This window comes from Hyaena hyaena, unplaced genomic scaffold (genome assembly GCF_003009895.1).
Source record: "Hyaena hyaena isolate Hyena2069 unplaced genomic scaffold, ASM300989v1 scaffold_960, whole genome shotgun sequence".
NCBI lineage: Eukaryota > Metazoa > Chordata > Mammalia > Carnivora > Hyaenidae > Hyaena > Hyaena hyaena.
The window spans coordinates 532,568-551,375 of NW_024081589.1; the positions used below are offsets into that span (position 1 = coordinate 532,568).

General features: G+C 40.7%; 1 protein-coding gene across 1 annotated transcript in view; it reads right to left on the reverse strand.

The window, feature by feature from the left end:
• DGKK (diacylglycerol kinase kappa) overlaps positions 1 to 18,808 on the reverse strand; it is a 189,571-nt gene that overhangs the window by 37,316 nt on the left and 133,447 nt on the right. Inside the window, exons 9-14 of the mRNA XM_039221173.1 lie at positions 15,924 to 16,107; positions 15,090 to 15,198; positions 14,186 to 14,325; positions 13,100 to 13,181; positions 9,414 to 9,505; positions 8,492 to 8,591 (exon numbers count right to left, since the gene is read on the reverse strand). Coding sequence (XP_039077104.1) covers positions 8,492 to 8,591; positions 9,414 to 9,505; positions 13,100 to 13,181; positions 14,186 to 14,325; positions 15,090 to 15,198; positions 15,924 to 16,107 — 707 coding nt within the window. The remainder of the gene's footprint in view (positions 1 to 8,491; positions 8,592 to 9,413; positions 9,506 to 13,099; positions 13,182 to 14,185; positions 14,326 to 15,089; positions 15,199 to 15,923; positions 16,108 to 18,808) is intronic.

An 18,808-nucleotide genomic window follows, 5' to 3' on the forward strand; every position in this document is an offset into this window, starting at 1 on the left:
CTCTTGATTCTTGAGAACAAACTGAGGACTGATGGGTAGGGGGGTGAAGGGGTGTGATGTGCATGGAGGAGGGCACTTGTGGGGATGAGCCCTGGATGTTATATGGAAACCAACTTGATAATAAACTATTTAAAAATGAAATAAAATAAAAAGAAATAAATGTTGGCAAGGATGTGGAGAAAAAATAACCCTCATTCACTGTTGTTGAGAACGCAAAGTGGTGCAGCAAGAATTGAAACAGTATGCAGACTCTTCAAAAAATTAAAATTGAATTACTATAAGGTCCAGTAATTCCACTACTGGCTATTTACCCAAAGAAAATGAAAACACTAAGTATTAAAGATACATGTACCCTATGTTTATTGCAGCATTATTTACAATAGCCAAGATATGGAAGCAACCCAAGTGTGCATCAAATGATGAAAGGATAAAGAATTGGTATAAGAAGGGCCAAGATGGCAGAACAGCATGGAAGTCTTTTTGTGTCTCTTGTCCCTGAAATGCAGTCAGATCAACATTAAACCATCATGCAAACCTAGGAAATTGATTTAAGGATTAACACAACAATCTGCACAACCTGAACAACAGAACTTGGCAGGTATGCAGCACAGAGAAGTGAACTAGGCGAGAAAGAAGCCTTGGAGGGCAGGGAGCTGTTTTTGCTTGCAGAGAAAGGATGGAGATGGAGGAGAGTATGGGAAAATCACCCCCACACACAAAAGGCAGCTGGAGAGAAAGTGGAAAAGTAGAAACAGCCGCAGGGATTAAACAAAAAAGGGAGAAAGGAGGAAAGAGAGGGTTTAAATTCCATTAAGATTCTATAAATGGAGGAACACAGAATCTGAAATTCTGCAGCTGCACCTGGCAGTGCTCTGATGTGAAGGGTGAATCCTCAGGAGCAGAGAGTGAGGTCCAAGGGGTCCTCAGACCACACAGGGAGTGGCGGTTCCCCTGATGGGAGGACATTTAGGTAGGGACTGTGAGGCCACCCCATAGGCAAAGGTCCCAGCCGACCCCAGAGAACAACCACATTCGCCAGTGTTTGAACAAGGAAATTAAGGGAGAAACCTGGTCCTAGATGTATGTTGTATTTTTTCATAAACCCTGAAATGCTGCTGCTACAAGATCACATGAACGTTTTCTGGGGTGGGCTGGCACCTAGCCACAGTCTCTGGGCATCAGCAGTAGCTCCGTTTCATGAATGTTCCTGGGGGTGGGCTGGCATCCAACCATTACTCAGCTAAACCCTCCCCCAGAGGATCTGAGTGGGTCAAAGCTGCAGTCCCTCAGAAGCAAGGAGTCAGAAGGAGGGGCTAACATGCTGGACAAGTAAGAGGATCTGATGTTCCCTTGTCTCTCAAACAAAGCAGTGTTGAATCCAAAGGGCTTTGAACTCCAAGAGTCTGGGAGGCGGAAAACAGAGTTGCATCCAGGGACCCGCCAGGACAACCTGACGGGCCATAGGTGGGGCTTCAGGGAATGGACAGTGGGCCCACAATGGAGGCGGGACCGCCTACCCCAAGTAACATCCCTCTGTGTCTGGTAACTGTGTATCTACTTGAGCGGGATTGATGCTGACAAACCAGACAGCCCCTGCTCCAGACCAGCGCTGTTGCATTGCCTGATTTAATTCTAAGACAATTCTTATTATATAGATATATTCCTCCTTCCTTTTCTCCTTCTTATCTCTTCCCTCCTCTAGTCAGGTTACTCTGGTTGCTGGTTTGTTTAAGCAGAAATGTTTTATCCATTCTCTTGATACATGATCTATACCTCTTTATTTTCCCTTCTCTCTCTCTGGATTAAGTCAAATAATTTCTCTCTGTGTCAATCTTTTCTTTCTTCTTGCCATCTTCTTTCTTTTCATTTCTCTCTTTCTGGATTAAGCCATATAGATTCTCTGTGTGGTCAATTTTTATTTTTTCTTTTTCCTGCCCCTGTCATTTCTCTCTTTGTATGGAACAAGGCCTCTTCCATCAACACTGCCTCCACCCTGTTGTTTATTTGTATCTGGTGTTTCTGGGGGTTTTTTTGTTTTGTTTTTTTTGTTTGTGTGTTTACATGTTTTTGTTTTGTTTTGTTTTTTGTTTGTTTTCCTTTCTAGGGCTATTTCAATGAACAAATCAAAGCACACCTGGTGGAAGGTCCAAAACATCACTACAGTTAGGGAGATAAAGTAACCAAAGTCACAGAAACAGAGAGCAAATAACACTCTCCTAAAAAACACCTTGTGAAGGGCCAGGTCCTGGACATTGTATTACCCCTCTTTAGTATAGTACGGCTCGCAGGAACAGGTCACAAAACAAGCTTTTAAAACACAGAAGGGACAGAAAACTAGCCAAAATAATGAAACAGAAGAACACTTATCAAAAGAAATTCCAGGAGGAAATGAAAGCTAAAGAATTTGTCAAAACACATATAAACAATATAACTGAACAAGAATTTAGAATAATAGAAGATTAATCACTGGGCTTGAAAAAGCTTAGATGTCAGCAGAGAATCTATCGTTTCAGAGATCAAGCAATCAAAAAATAGTAATTATGAATTAAAAAATGCTTTAAATGAGGTGAAAAATAAACTAGAGGCACTGACAGCAAGGATTGAAAAGGCAGAGGGGATATTAAGTGAAATAGAAGATAAATTAAGAAGCTGAAACTGAGAAAAAGAGAAAAAAATTCTCAACCAGGAGGGGAGAATTAGAGAACTAAGTGACTCAACGAAACAGAACAATATCCATATCATAGTAGTGCCAGAAGAAGAAAAGAGAGAAAGGGGCTGAAGGTGTACTTGAACAAATCATAGCTGAGAAGTTCCTCAATCTGGGTAAGGAAACAGACATTGAAATCCAGGAGGCACAGAGAACTCCCTTCAGACATAAATTGAATCGATATTCTGTGTGACATATCATAGTGAAACTGGAAAAATACAAAGATAAAGACAGAATTCTGAAAGCAGCTAGAGATAAACAGGCCTTAACCTACAAGTGTAGACACATAAGGTAGTAACAGACCTATCTACTGAAACTTGACAGTCCAGAAAAGAATGGCCAGAAAATTTCAATATGATGAACAGAAAAAATATGCAGCCAAGAATCCTTTATCCAGCAAGTCTGTCATTCAGAATAGAAGGAGAGATAAAGGTTTCCCGAACAAAAACTGAAGGAATTCATCACCAATAAATCAGCACTACAAGAGATCCTAAGTGGAACTCTGTGGGTGGAATGTTGCAAAGACCACAAAGGACTAGAGACATCACCACACGCAGGAAAACTATAGGTAGCACAATGACTCTAAACCCATATTTTTCAATAATAACACTGAATGTAAATGGGCTAAATGCTCCAATCAAAAGACATAGGGTATCAGATAAACCACATCTTCTTGATCCATTCATCTGTTGATGGACACTTAGGCTCTTTCCATGGATCAAGAAGATGTGGTTTATCTATACCATGGAATACTACATGGCAATGAGAAAGAATGAAATCTGGCCATGTGTAGCAACATGGATGGACCTTGAGGGTGTTATGCTGAGCGAAATAAGTCAGGCAGAGAAGGACAAATATCATATGTTTGCACGTATAGGAGGATTAGGAGGAACTTGATGGAGGAACAAGGGGGAGAAGAAGGGCGGAAATGGTGGGGGAAAGGGAGAGAGGCAAACCATGAGAGACTCTTGAATGCTGACAAAAACTGAGGACTGATGGATGTGGGGGGGAGGGGAGGAGGGGCATGGAGGAGGGCACTTTGGGGATGAGCACTGAGTGTTATGTGGAAACTAATTTGACAATAAACTATTTGTAAAAAAAAAAAAAAAAGACATAGGGTATCAGAATGGATTTAAGAAAAAACAAACAAGATCCATCTATTTGCAGCAAGAGACCCATTTTAGACCTGAGGACACCTTCAGATTGAAAGTGAGAAAATGGAGACCCATTTATCATGCTACTGGAAGTCAAAAGAAATCTGGAGTAGCCATACTTCTGTCAGACAAACTAGATTTTAAACTAAAAGCTGTAACAAGAGATGAAGAAGGGCATTATATCATAATAATGGGGTCTATCCATTAAGAGGAGTTAACAATTATAAATGTTTATGCACCCAGTTTAAACACCCAATTAAATAAATCAATTAATCACAAACATAAGCAATCTTTTTGTAAATGCTTTTTAAAAATTTATTTCCGCGAGAGACAGCTTGAGCAGGGGAGAGTCAGAGAGAGAGGGAGACACAAAATCTGAAGCAGGCTCCAGGCTATGAGCTGTCAGCACAGAGCCCGATGCGATGTGAGATCATGACGTGAGCCGAAGCTGGATGCTAAGCCACCCAGGCACCCCAATAAGCAATCTTATTGGTAAGAATTCGGCAATTCCAGGGGACTTGAACACTCTACTTACAGCAATGGACAGATCACCTAGGCAGAAAATCAATAAAGAAACAATGGCCCTGAATGATACACTGGACCAGATGGACTTGACAAATATATTCAAAACTTTTCATCCTAAAGCAGCAGAATACACTATTCTCAAGTGCACATGGAACATTCTCCAAGATAGATCACATACTGAGTCACGAAACAGCCCTCAATAAATTAAAAAAAAAAAGAGATCATATCATGCACGCTTTCAGATCACAATGCTATGAAACTTGAAATCAACCACAGGAAAAAGTTTGGAAAACCTCAAAATGCATGGAGGTTAAAGAACATCTTATTAAAGAACTAAAGAATATATGGAAACAAATGAAAATGAAAACACAACAATACAAACCCTTTGGGATTCAGCAAAGGCAGTCTTAAGAGGAAAATGCATTGCAATCCATGCCTATCTCATGAAACAAGACAAATCCCAAATACAAAATCTAACAGCACACATAAATGAAATAGAAGCAGAACAACAAAGAAACCCCAAACCTAGCAGAAGAAAAGAAATAATAAAAATCAGAGCAGAAATAAACAATATAGGACAAAAAAATAAAACAAACAAACAAATAGTAGAACAGATTAATGAAACAAAGAGTTGGTTTTCCGAAAAAATAAACAAAATTGATAAACCCCTAACCAGACTTCTCAAAAAGAAAAGAGAGAGGACCCAAATAGATAAAATCATGAATGAAAATAGATTTACCACAACAAATCCCCCAAAAATACAAGCATTTATCAGAGAATACTATGAAAAATTATATGCCAACTAACTGGACAACCTGGAAGAAATGGACAAATTCCTAGACACCTATATGCTACCCAAACTCAAACAGGAAGAAATATAAAATTTGAACAGCCCAATAGCTAGTGAAGAAATTAAATCAGTTATCAAAAATGTCCCAAGAAATAAGAGTTCTGGACCAGATGGCTTCCCTGGGGAATTCTATCAGCCCTTTAAAGCAGAGTTAATACCTATCTTTCTCAAGCTGTTCCAAAAAATAGAAATGGAAGGAAAACTTCTGGATTCATTCTATGAATCCAGCATTACGTTGATTCCCAAACCAGAGACTCCACAAAACAGGGGAATTATAGGCCAATGTTCCTGATGAGCATGGATGCAAAATTTCTCAACAAGATACTAGCAAATCAATTTCAACAGCATATAAAAGAATTATTCACCAAGATCAAATGGGATTCATTCCTGGGCTGCAGGGCTGGTTCAGTATTCACAAATCAATCAGTGTGATACATCACATTAATAAAATAAAGGATAAGAACCATATGATCCTGTCAATAGATGCAGAAAAAGCATTTGACAAAATACAGCATCTCTTCTATTAAGAAGGGTTTATTAAAAGTCTTTATTAAGGTCTTTATTAAAAGACCCTCAAGAAAGTCGGGATGTAAGGAACATACTTAACCATCATAAAAGACATCTACAAAAAGCCCACAGCTACTACCATCCTCAATGGGGGAAAAACTGAGACGTTTCCCCCTGAGATCAGGAACACGACAAGGATGTCCACCTTCACCATTTTTGTTGGAAGTCCTAGCATCAGCAATCAGACAACACAGGGAAATAAAAGGCTTTCCAAATTGGCAAAGAAGAAATCAATCTTTAACTTTTCCCAGGCTACATGATACTCTACATGGAAAACCTGACAGACTCCACCAAAAGTCTGTTAGAACTGATCCATGAATTCAGCAAAGTCGCAGGGTACAAAATCAATGTACAGAAATCGGTTGCATTTTTATACACTAATAATGAAGAAACAGAAAGAGAAATCAAGAAACTGATTTCATTTACAATTGTACCATGAACCATGAAATACCTAGGAATAAACCCAACCAAAGATATAAAAGATCTGTATGCTGAAATCTATAGAAAGCTTATGAAGGAAATGGAAAAAGACACAAAGAAATGGAAAAACATTCCATGCTCATGGATCATAAGAATAAATATTGTTAAGATGTCATTACTACCCAAAGCAATCTACATATTCAATGCAATTCCAATCAAAATTGCACCAGAATTCTTCTCAAAGCTAGAACAAACTATCCTAAAATTTGTATGGAACCACAAAAGACCCCGAATAGCCAAAGTAATATTGAAGGAGAAAACCAAAGTGGGAGGCATCACAATCCCAGACTTTAGCCTCTACTACAAAGCTGTCATCATCAAGACAGTATGATATTGGCACAAAAAAACAAGGACCAATGGAATAGAATAGAGAACCCAGAATTGGACCCACAAATGTATGGCCAACTAATCCTTGACAAAGCAAAAAAGAGCATCCAATGGAAAAAAGAGTCTCTAGCAAATGGTGCTGGGAGAACTGGACAGTAACATGCAGAAGCACGAAACTAGACTACTTTCTTACACCATACACAAAAATAAACTCAAAATGGATGAAAGACCTAAATATGAGACAGGAAACCATCAAAACCCTAGAGGAGAAAGCAGGCAACAACCTCTTTGATCTCAGCTGCAGCATTTTTTTGCTTGATACATCTCCTAAGAAAGAGAATTAAAAGTAAAAATGATCTATTGGGATCTCATCAAGATAAAAAGCTTCTGCACTGCAAAGGAAAAATCAACAAAACTAAAAGGCAACCGATGGAATGGGAAAAGAGATTTGCAAATGACATATCAGATAAAGGGTTAGTATTCAAAATCTATGAAGGACTACCAAACTCAACACCCAAAAAAACAAATAATCCAGTGAAGAAATGGGCAATGACATGAATAGACATTTTTCCAAAGAAGTCATCCAGATAGTCAACAGACACATGAAAAGATGCTCAACATCACTCATCATTGGGAAAATACAAATCAAAACCACTCTGAGATACCACCTCACACATGTCAGAGTGGCTAAAGTGAACAGATCTGGAAAATACAGATGCTGGTGAGGATATGGAAAAATGGGAACCCTTTTGCACTGTTGATGCACTCTCTTGCACCCAATGCAAACTGGTGCAGCCTCTTTGGAAAGCAGTGTGGAGGTTCCTCAAAAAATTAAAAGTAGAACTACCCTACAACCCAGCAGTAGCTCTACTAGTAATTTATCCAAGGGACACAGAAGTGCTGATGCATAGGGACACATGTACCCCAATGTTTATAGCAACACTTTCAATAATAGCCAAGTTATGGAAAGAACATAAATGCCCATTAACTGATGAATGAATAAGAAGATGTGATTTATATATACAATGGAATATTACATGGCAATGAGAAAGAATGAAATCATGCCATTTGCAGCAACATGGATGGAACTGGAAGCTATTACACTGAGTGAAATAAGTCAGTCAGAGAAAGACAGATATCATATTTTCACTCATATGTGAATCTTGAGAAACTTAACAGATAACAGTGGAGGAATGGAAGGGCAAAAATAGTTAAAAACATTGAGGGAGGGAGGCAAACCACAAGAGACTCTTAAATACAGAGAATAATCCGAGGGTTGATGGGAGTGTGGGGGAGAAGGGGAAATGGGTGATGGGAATTTAGGAGGGCATTTGTTGGGATGAGCACTGGGTGTTGTATGTAAGCCAATTAGACAATAAATTACATTAAAAAATAAAAATAATGAGAATTGAAAAAATAAGTGGTATATATATACAATGGCATATTACTCAGCCATAAAAGAATGAAATCTTGCCATTTGCAACAACATGGATGGAGCTAGAGAGTATTATGCTAAGCAAAACAAGTCAGCCAGTAAAAGCCAAATACCATATGATTTCACTCATATGTGGAATTTAAGAAGAAAAACAAATGAACAGAGAAAAAAGAAACAAACCAAAAAACAAAGTCTTGAATATAGGGATCAAACTGATGGTTACCAGTGGGGAAGTAGATGCGGGGATGAGTGTAATTGATGAAGGGGATTAAGAGTACATGAGAGCACAGAGTAATGTATAGAATTTGACTCACTATATTGTACATCTTAAACTAATATAATAGTGTACATTAATTATACTGGAATTAAAATAATAAATTAAAAGATAAATCAAAAGGGGGCCCTGGCTACACTAAGAGTACTAGATACAAGGAATGGAAACTTACTTTCAAAATCACAGATTCTATTGCCGTATTGTTCTGTTTTATCCGACTCCAGGCCTTTACAATATCCACCACAAAATCTTCCACTGCTGAGCACAGGAATCTTCAAAGATAAGATAGATGAGACAAGGTGACATGGACCATAATGTCCAGAGCCCTTCTCTCTTACAAAGTCCATCTTCCTTCTTCTCCTTCTCTCTGTCTCTCTTTCCTGATCGGTCTTCTCTCCCTCTCCTTCCTCTCTCCTCTCCCTTTGTTTTTCCATTTTTTCAGGTACATATAGTCATATGTGTGAGTACCTAAGAGAGTTAACTGGAATTTTTCAGCATAAATTTAGAATTTTCAGAAAAGAAAATTCAAGTGATCCAACTTGGGTCAGGTTTTCACCCTGGGTCAAATCAGCTATGGTTCAAGGGCCCATATAATTTAACACAAACATAATGACTTTGGGAGAACTGTTCTTGGTTGGGGGAGTGTTTATCAGAGAAGAATGTGGCAGTCTTGGCCGGAAACCTCCAAAGAGTCTTAGGAGGAATGAATGACCCACATACTTGGATGGGCAGAATGTGTTGCTCAGGCTATGAGAAAGCAACTCTGTAGGTTCTACAGAGACTTCTTCCAATTTCAGATGGAAAGCAATGTGTTCCTAGCTCTAGGGAGTAATGCCGTGCTCTTGAATAGTAAGAAATATTGTGTTTCACTTCTGTAACTCTTTTTCCAAATTTCTGGCTTGTAATTTTGTCTTTTTGGAATTGCAGGAGCCCTCACCCTAATCTCACCTATTTTTTCCTAAAATTTCCATTCAGGAGGTTTCAGTTGGGAGAAATGTGATACTTTCCTTGGCCCCAAGCTATCAAACTGAGCTCCTTTTCTGACTGAGGAACAGCTCATGAGAGCAAAAATTGAGAGTGAAAGGAAGACTGACCTGGTTGCGATGATCATCTCTGTGGGGTACTTGGCCTTCAGGATTTTGTTTAACTCAGTGGTTGCAGATTCTAGATATTGGATGGCAGCAGCCTAGAGGGGAAAGAAGTGTTCAGTCCTGGAATCTTAGCATTGGGACATAGTCTGCTGCCCATCCTTATCCCTTCATTATTTTCTACTGACTCTTTGCCAACAACTCAACTGAGTCTCTGAAAATAATCATAATCAGAGAATTCTTGTTGAAGATCCCCATAGATAATCTTAGATCTGTGGTCATTCTAAAAATAAGAGATGTATGAGACTGATTAAGGGTGTTATCCTGAACGAAATAAGTCAGGCAGAGGACAGCTACCATATGTTTGCACGTATAGGAGGATTAGGAGGAACTTAACGGAGGGCCATGGGGGAGAATAAGGGGGAAAATAGTGGGGTAGAGGGAGGGAGGCAAACCATGAGAGACTCTTGAATGCCGAGAACAAACTGAGGGCTGATGGGAGTCGGGGGGAGGGGAAGGGGGGTGATGGGCATGGAGGAGGGCACTTGTGGGGATGAGCACTGGGTGTTATATGGAAACCAACTTGACAATAAACTATTTAAAAAATAAAATAAAAATAAGAGAAGTATATTGTTTGCTCTCATTTAAATAATTCTCAAAACTCATGGAGGTACTTTTTGCTCCATGTTTCAAATGAACAACCAATCTCATATTGCATAGCTAGTAAATAGTAGATCTGGGATTTGAACCTACATCTTCCCAATGCCAGAGTGCACCTCTTCTATAATAATATTAGCAACAATAAAAGCATTCACTTATATCATATTTACTATGAACCAGACTTTGTTCTAAGCTATACGCAAATATTTTCTTATGCAATCTTTATAACAACCCCATTTCACAGAACAGCAAACTGAGGTACAGGAAATGGGGAGCTGATAAGTATTAGAGTCTGGATTTGATTCCAAGTAGTCTGGCTCTTGAGTCTGTATTCTTTTTTTTTTTAATGTTTTATTTATTTCTAGGAGATAGAGAGAGACAGTGTGAGCAGGGGAGGGTCAGAGAGAGAGGGAGTGACAGACTCTGAAACAGGCTCCAAGCTCTGAGCTGGCAGTCAGCACAGAGCCCAACGCGGGGCTCGAACCCACGAACCGCGAGATCATGACCTAAGCGAAAGTCGGACGCTTAACCGACTAAGCCACCCAGGCGCCCCTTGAGTCTGTATTCTTAACTACTGCTTCTACTTCACCCTCTCCGTTACTCCCTACATTCAAACATCTACCAGGTCCTGATGATTCTCTCTCTCCCATATGTCTTTTTCTTTAAGAGTTTATTGTCAAGTTGGTTTCCATATAACACCCAGTGCTCATCCCCACAAGTGCCCTCCTCCATGCCCATCACCCCCCTTCCCCTCCCCCTCCCCCTCATCAGCCCTTGGTTTGTTCTCGGCATTCAAGAGTCTCTGTGGTATCTGTACATACATACATATGGTATCTGTCCTTCTCTGCCTGACTTATTTTGCTCCCATGTCTTAAATATGTTCATTTCTCCTTATCCCTGTTATAACTTTACCAGTCCATATCACCATCATCTTTTGACTAGACAATTGCAGCATCTCCTATCTTTTCTCCTTGCCTTTAGTCTTTATTCCTTCAATTGTTTCTCCATATACCATGGAACTCTTCTGCTTAAAACCCTTCTATCAGATAGCAGAATGGATATATGGACAGATATGTGATAAGGCATGTATAGTGAAATGTTAATGGTAGACTCTACCATTTATTTTATTTTTATGTTTTAACTTAAATACACACACACATATATCATATATATATATAATACACACACACAAAGGTTTGATAGTTTCTATGTTAGGATTCTGTATACTTATTGGCATTATATATCTCAAATTTTAATGCTTGATGATATGTACTGCAATATACATATAGTAGATGGCCAATAAAATGTCATTTATATTGAAATCAGCATTTTGACCTTTGAGAGTTTTATCCTATAGGCTAGAGTCCTCACTAGTTCTACTATTGAGCTCAAAAAGCTAGTGTGTTTGAAAATTCTCATAATAAAATAAGAAAAAAAAACCCATTTTTATGATTCTCATTAAGATAAAAGCCCAAACTTTGTACCATGGATTAGCAGGTTCTTCCTGGCCTGGCCCTTGATTGCTTCTCTAGCCTCATCTTTAGTCATTCTCCATGCATATCTCCTCCCCGACCCCTGTGCCTTAGCCATTATAAATGTATGTGAATATTACATTCCATTCAGTGAATATTCTATGCTCTCTCTTGCTGTTGGAAAAACATACACTATTCCATCTTTCTGAAACAGGTCACCTCTTTCTTAGTATCCTGGTTAATTCCTCTGGTCCTTTGATCTCTTCTGAAATGTCACTTCTGAGAAGCTTTCCTTGATTTCCCCCAGACTGGTTTTGGTACAGCTATTGGGTGTCCCCACCCCTCTCTACTTCCTTATATACTAACACTCATACTACTTTATTAAAAGTATTGCTTCTATCACTTCAACTGGGCTCTGAACTCCATGACAACATGAAATGTGTCATTCTCTTTTACCCACTAGCACATAAGAACAGCTCCTAGAACAGTATCTCACACATAGTAGGTAATCCATAAAATTTTTCCCACAGATATTTTGAGTCAATGAATAAGTAAATGGCTGAATGAATTACATTCCTAGTACCTAACACAGTTCTTAGTAAAAGCTGCTAATTGATATGTCTCCAATCCTCAACGATCTCATCCACACTGAGCCCATGGACAATGGACTTCTCTTCTCAAAAGCTTTCTCTGGATTTTGCCTATTGTTTCACTGTGTAATAAAAGTGTTGGCCTACAGACACATGAAACGATGCTCAGCATCCCTCCTCATCAGGGAAATACAAATCAAAACCACACTGAGATACCACCTCACACCAGTCAGAGTGGCTAAAATGAGCAAATCAGAGAACTCGAGATGCTGGCGAGGATGTGGAGAAACGGGCACCCTCCTACACTGTTGGTGGGAATGTAAACTGGTACAGCCCCTCTGGAAAACAGTGTGGAGGTTCCTCAGGAAACTAACACTAGAACTCCCCTATGACCCAGCAATAGCACTGCTAGGAATTTACCCAAGGGATACAGAAATGCTGAGGCATAGGAGCACATGTACCCCAATGTTCATAGCAGCACTCTCCACAATAGCTAAAACATGGAAGGAGCCTAAGTGTCCATCAACAGATGAATGGATCAAGAAGATGTGGTTTATCTATACCATGGAATACTACATGGCAATGAGAAACAATGAAATCTGGCCATGTGTAGCAACATGGATGGACCTTGAGGGTGTTATGCTGAGCGAAATAAGTCAGACAGAGAAGGACAAATATCATATGTTTGCACGTATAGGAGGATTAGGAGGAACTTGATGGAGGAACAAGGGGGAGAAGAAGGGCGGAAATGGTGGGGGAAAGGGAGAGAGGCAAACCATGAGAGACTCCTGAATGCTGACAAAAACTGAGGACTGATGGATGTGGGGGGGAGGGGGGGATGGGCATGGAGGAGGGCACTTTGGGGATGAGCACTGAGTGTTATGTGGAAACTAATTTGACAATAAACTATTTTTAAAAAAAAAAAAAAAAAGTCTTGGCCTGAATTATAGCTGGGCTGGGCAGTAGTTACCTCAAATCGGGGTATATCCATTTCAACCTGTCCTCTTAGCAATGGGGTTTGTCTAGGAGTCTCACGGATCAATACACTCCATCTGAAATGAAGGTCAAAGAAAGACATATATTTAGGTTCTGTTTCATCAAAAGCTGGCATTAATGCTTCACACATCAATAAAAAGGTCAAAATGTTTATGTAGTGGGGGAAGATGACTTGTAGGGATGCCCACATTATCCCAGGTCACCTGATCTCAAGATATACCACAAGTGGAGCCTCTGTCTCAAGACTTCTTGAGGCCAATGTGATGGAAAGAATTCCATCATATGGTTCCCAGAGAACAGTGCTTCTCAACCAGAGAGGTGACTATCAAGATTACCTCAGGTGCTTTTGTAAAATACACCTACCAGGGCCCTACCCAAGACCTAAGAGTCTTTGTGGTAGGCTTAGCTTAGTATCTTGAAAAAGCTCCTCAGAATATCCTTATGGGCAGCCATAACTCAAATACTATGACACAACATTGAAAGTTTCTTTTCAGGAGTTAGAATTGCAATACTCGTTCCTCTCTAGAGCAGAGACAATCTAGGCCACTTGTTTGAAGGAAGTTGACAGAGCCCTTAAAATTTATCCACGGGGCTCCTGATTTAGGATCTTTTAAGTTTGAAGAGGGGCTTCAGTGATGTCTGATTTTTTTAATGTTTATTTTTGAGAGACACAGACAGAGTGTGAATGGGGAAGGGGCCTAGAGAGAGGGAGACACAGAATCCAAAACAGACTCCGGGCTCTCAGCTGTCAGTACAGAGCCCGATATGGGGCTCGAACTCAGGAATGGTGAGATCATGACCTAGGCCGAAGTTGAACTCTCAACCAACTGAGCCCCCCAAGCGCTCCTGGTGATGTCTAAAGGATACATAGTAGACCCTGACTTCCTAATAGACAAGTGCAGCCACCTCCCCCCACCGAAAAAAAACTGCCCTGCATCAAAGCTAGAAAGGAAATGAGGTGCTGTGAGGGAGGTTACAACATTCATGGTTGAGATGATGTAACACAGTAGCTGATGTGGGACTGGAATAGGCACAATGACCTGATCTTTCAGCCACTCACCTGTCTAGAATTCTCACACTAGCCTGCTCCACTCTGTTGAGGATGTTGACAGGCGACTTGTTTTTGTTCCAGAATGCACCCCAGCCTAGGACACGGGCCAGATCATTGCCGGTTCCAAGTGGGATGACTGCCAACTGACACTGCAAGAACAAAACCAGGCACCATTTTCGAACAATGCTACCAAGATCCACCCATAAACAAACCCGGATGGTGCTCCTTGGGAAGAGATCTCAAAGCCAGTGGCAATAAGAGACTTCTGACTTTAGGAAGTGTAATAGGAAGATGTCTGATGCTGAGTGAACTTTTTCCGAAGGAGTTGGGCCCCACTCTTGGCAATACAGAGTCAACTCAGTGAAAGGAAACATTGCTGGAATATGCCGATATTTATAGCCATGCTTATGAAAGAGAAATATAGCCATAAATTTCTATCAGGTGTTGGCCAAGGAGATAAGGTGCACTGGGTGACAATGCTACAAGAGTCAGAAGAGCAGGGAGCTATCTAGGGAGAGAGGAAAAGTTAGAGGAAAGTTTCTGCTACACATGAGACTTGGTAAGAAAATCAGTGGCCTCAGGAGAAGGAAATTGGGGGCTGAATGCTGCCTGAAGCCACTTCTTATTTGCTGCCTCTCCTCCCCTTCAATTATTCACTTTGGGGCCTGGGTAATAAAGCACTGCTCATTCTTTCTGCTAACTCTCTCATTTCTTCTTCTAACAGATAGAGAACCAGAAAATAGTTTAGGTGAGGAAGCTTAGATTGGGAATCTGCCAGTCAGGTTGGCTATGGAACCAGTAGAAAATGTGTTATATACATAAGGAAAGTGAAAAACAGGGACTTTTTGGGATGAGCAGCTCCATACCCCCAATCTCTCTAGCAATGGTTAAACTGAGTCAGCTAGGAACTCACCCTTTCATGTAATCCAAAGGCATCAATCAGAGATAAGACCCAGCTCACACTGCCATCTCCACCACAAACCACAATGCGGAAACGAGCAAAATTCTTGAACATGGACAGCCTGAAAGAAAGATGGAGAAAAAGAATCATTTCATGAACTGTTAGGGTTTACAATTGTTTTCTATACTGTACCAAGAGCTAAAGACTGCTGCTTCTGCATCCTGCTAATAGGCTACCTGCCTTCTTTCACTTAGCTCCTGTCTCTGTGTATTCCTAACATCACAGGCAACGCTCCTGTAGGCAATCCTGGAGATGAGTCCTTGCTTCAGCCTACCACCTTTAATGCCTAACCATACTCTGGAAGCTACTAGTAACGTAGATAAACTCCTTGTTGAGTCCAAGAAGAATACCTTGCACAGTGGCCAGTGGCCTCACAGAAACCAGAGCTGAGTAGCCAGATGGTCCCTAAATAAAACAGGCCTATAGTAAAAAAGACATCTATTTGGCTTCAGGAAGGAATGAGGGACGGGAAATGTGAGCAGCAAATATCCATTTGTTTTCTCCTCTGAGGTCAGGAGATATAGTTAGACTTCTTCCAACCAGGAAAGGTGGAACAAATCTGAGAGCAGGACACGGTCTTGAAGGGATTTCTGGGAGAGGGCTAAAAGTTCTCCAACTACCCAACCTGAAGTTCTCTGAAGTTATGTGTTTGTGTCCTGACTTGAGAAAATATATCCTTCCTGCCCAGGTACTAGAACTGATTTCAGGAAACCTAACCTAGTCTAGAATGTATAGAGTGAAGAGTCTCATCTATATACCTAACTATATCCCTTACCCCATGCTTACCCGGCTTCAGGTCCACCTTTTGACAGGTCAAAAACTTGAGACGGGTTAAGGTACTGCTTGAATTTTCGGAGGAAGACGATCCCTTGGTGATCGCCACTTTTGGAGTTGATGAAGATGAGAAGGGGACATGAACAGGCTGATGACCAATCAAGGTTCCAGAAGTCTGAAGATACTACTAATTGGCCTGATATATGCACATAACAAAAAGAAAAAGGAGGAAAAAGAAAAGGGCCGTTGAGATGGAAACAAGACATGACTTAACATCACATTTTGCAAAGACTTTAAAAACAGCTTTATTGAAGTATAATTGATATACAAAGAACTGCTCATATGTAATGTGTACAATTTTATGAGTTTAGATATATGTAAACACCGATGATACAATTACCACAAGCAAGGCCAAAAACATATCCAATGCCTCCCAGATTTTCCTCATGCCCCAGTCCTCTGAGACAGAGAAGCAGAGGGGAATTCAGAACACAACCCAAAGGGGCTTTTATTTAATGTCTGCCCAGCTGTTGCCAGGCAAACATTTGTTGAGCAACTACTACATGCCAATCATCATGCTATACTGCTAGAGGTATAGCCTCTGCCCTCAAGCTGGGGGAACAGACTCATACACAATAGTATGTTCAAACACAAAGATTAAGGAAATTGGTGCCATAATTAAGTATTAATAAAACACTGTGGGGAATCTGAAGAAGGAGAGAGTTGGGAGCCCAGGGGGAGGATCAGCATATCAACTAGTTCTCTCTCAGCTTGGGATAGCTCAGTTCTCATAGTGAGAAGGTATCAGGTAAGGAGAGAGGGGGAGGAAAGGCTGTCTTTTAGCTAGGAGCTAATGACAGAACATATCAACGTGGGATGAAGCAGGGAGCTTTGATCACTCCTTAAGGCTCTGGCACAGCAATCCAAGTTATCCCACCAACTTTCAAGGGAAACAAGACTATAGGGAAATTGTCTGAATAAGAGAGACACTTATATTAATCCCTAACTCTCAAGTTCCCTACAGAAAAGTGGAGTTATAGCAGTCTAAATTGCCAAAGCCTAGCAGCTCGTACTGAGTCTTAGACCCTGCTGGCAGGGAGACAGGCAGTGAGCAATGGCCCCCAAGGAGATGGTAGACAAATTGTGAGCCCCCAAATCTCTGAGCTTATGACTTTCTAGGGTTACCCCAGCAAAAATAAATACAAAGGGCAAAAGGTATGTGTCTCACTCCTGAATGGTGTGGGGCATGAGGGAATTGGGTTAAGATATCCCATTTGTTGTAACCTGGGTGAAAGGGAGCCTGGAGGAATTCTGCTGACTTGAACAGATTTCATGGCTGTTTTGCCTGGAAAAAATCTGAAGCAGGCTTCCTCTATGAGGCAATTCCTACTTGATGGCCAGTAGAGCTCGAAGGGATCCTAAGCCAGCTAGCCAGTCATGTACCAAATTTTAGGGCTTACTAGGACTCACAGATATAACAGAAATCTGCTATATCCATTCAGTAGCATAGCTTAGAAGTAGTTGCTCTCCCTGAATACATTATCCAAAAGTAGTACCCTTTTCAACATTTATTTTACAAATGGTAATATGTTAACACAATGGTAGTTAAGACAGTCATTCATTCATTCATTCAACAAATATGTATTGAGGGCATTCTCTGTAATTGTCCTTGTGTTCTGAGAGTGCAGTGGTGGACAAGATAGAAATAGTCTCTGCTCTTGTGGAACTTATATTCTATTGGTGGGAGACACACCATAACAAAGAAATACAGAAAATAATATTGGGGCACCTGGGTGGCTCAGTTGGTTGAGTGTCTAACTTCAACTCAGGTCATGATTTCCCGGTTCATGAGTTTGAGCCCGGCATCAAACTGTGCTGACAGTTCAGCCGGGACCCTGCTTCAGATTGTGTGTCTCCCTCTCTCTCTGCCCTTCCCAGACACACACACTCTCTCTCAAAGATAAATAAGCATTGGGGCGCCTGGGTGGCTTAGTCGGTTAAGCGTCCGACTTTCGCTTGGGTCATGATCTCGCGGTTCGTGGGTTCGAGCCCCGCGTCGGGCTCTGTGCTGACTGCCAGCTCAGAGCCTGGAGCCTGTTTCACAGTCTGTGACTCCCTCTCTCTCTGACCCTCCCCTGCTCACGCTGTCTCTCTCTCTCTCCTAGAAATAAATAAAACATTTAAAAAAAAACAAAGATAAATAAGCATTAATTTATAAAGAAAATAACACAATATGAAGAAAAAGAAGTCAGGGTAAGGGGATGGAGACTGAAGGGGGTATTGTTTTAGACAGGGTGGTCAGAGACAGCTTCTCTAGGGAGGCGACATTTGAAATGAGACTTAAATGAAATGAAGAAGTGAGCAATGCAGATATTGGGGGGAGAGAGTTCCTGTGGCAGAAGAAAGAGTAAGTGCTAGGACCCAGAGAAGGGAGACTGTCTGGGGTATTTGAAGACCAGTGAATAGAAAGGCATGATTGTTGTGGAGTGAGGGAGGGGGAGAGTGGCAGAAATGAAGTCAGAGAGATGATAGGGACCATATAAAATGATAAGATGTTAGAGGAAGCAGTTCAAAAATAAGGGTGTGACTAGAATGGTATGAAACATGGGGGTCAGGTCATAAAATATATGAAGAAAATTTTTAAAAATGTTGTATCTTTTCAGAAATGCTGAGGCATAGGAGCACATGTACCCCAATGTTCATAGCAGCACTCTCCACAATAGCTAAAACATGGAAAGAGCCTAAGTGTCCATCAACAGATGAATGGATCAAGAAGATGTGGTTTATCTATACCATGGAATACTACATGGCAATGAGAAACAATGAAATCTGGCCATGTGTAGCAACATGGATGGACCTTGAGGGTGTTATGCTGAGCGAAATAAGTCAGGCAGAGA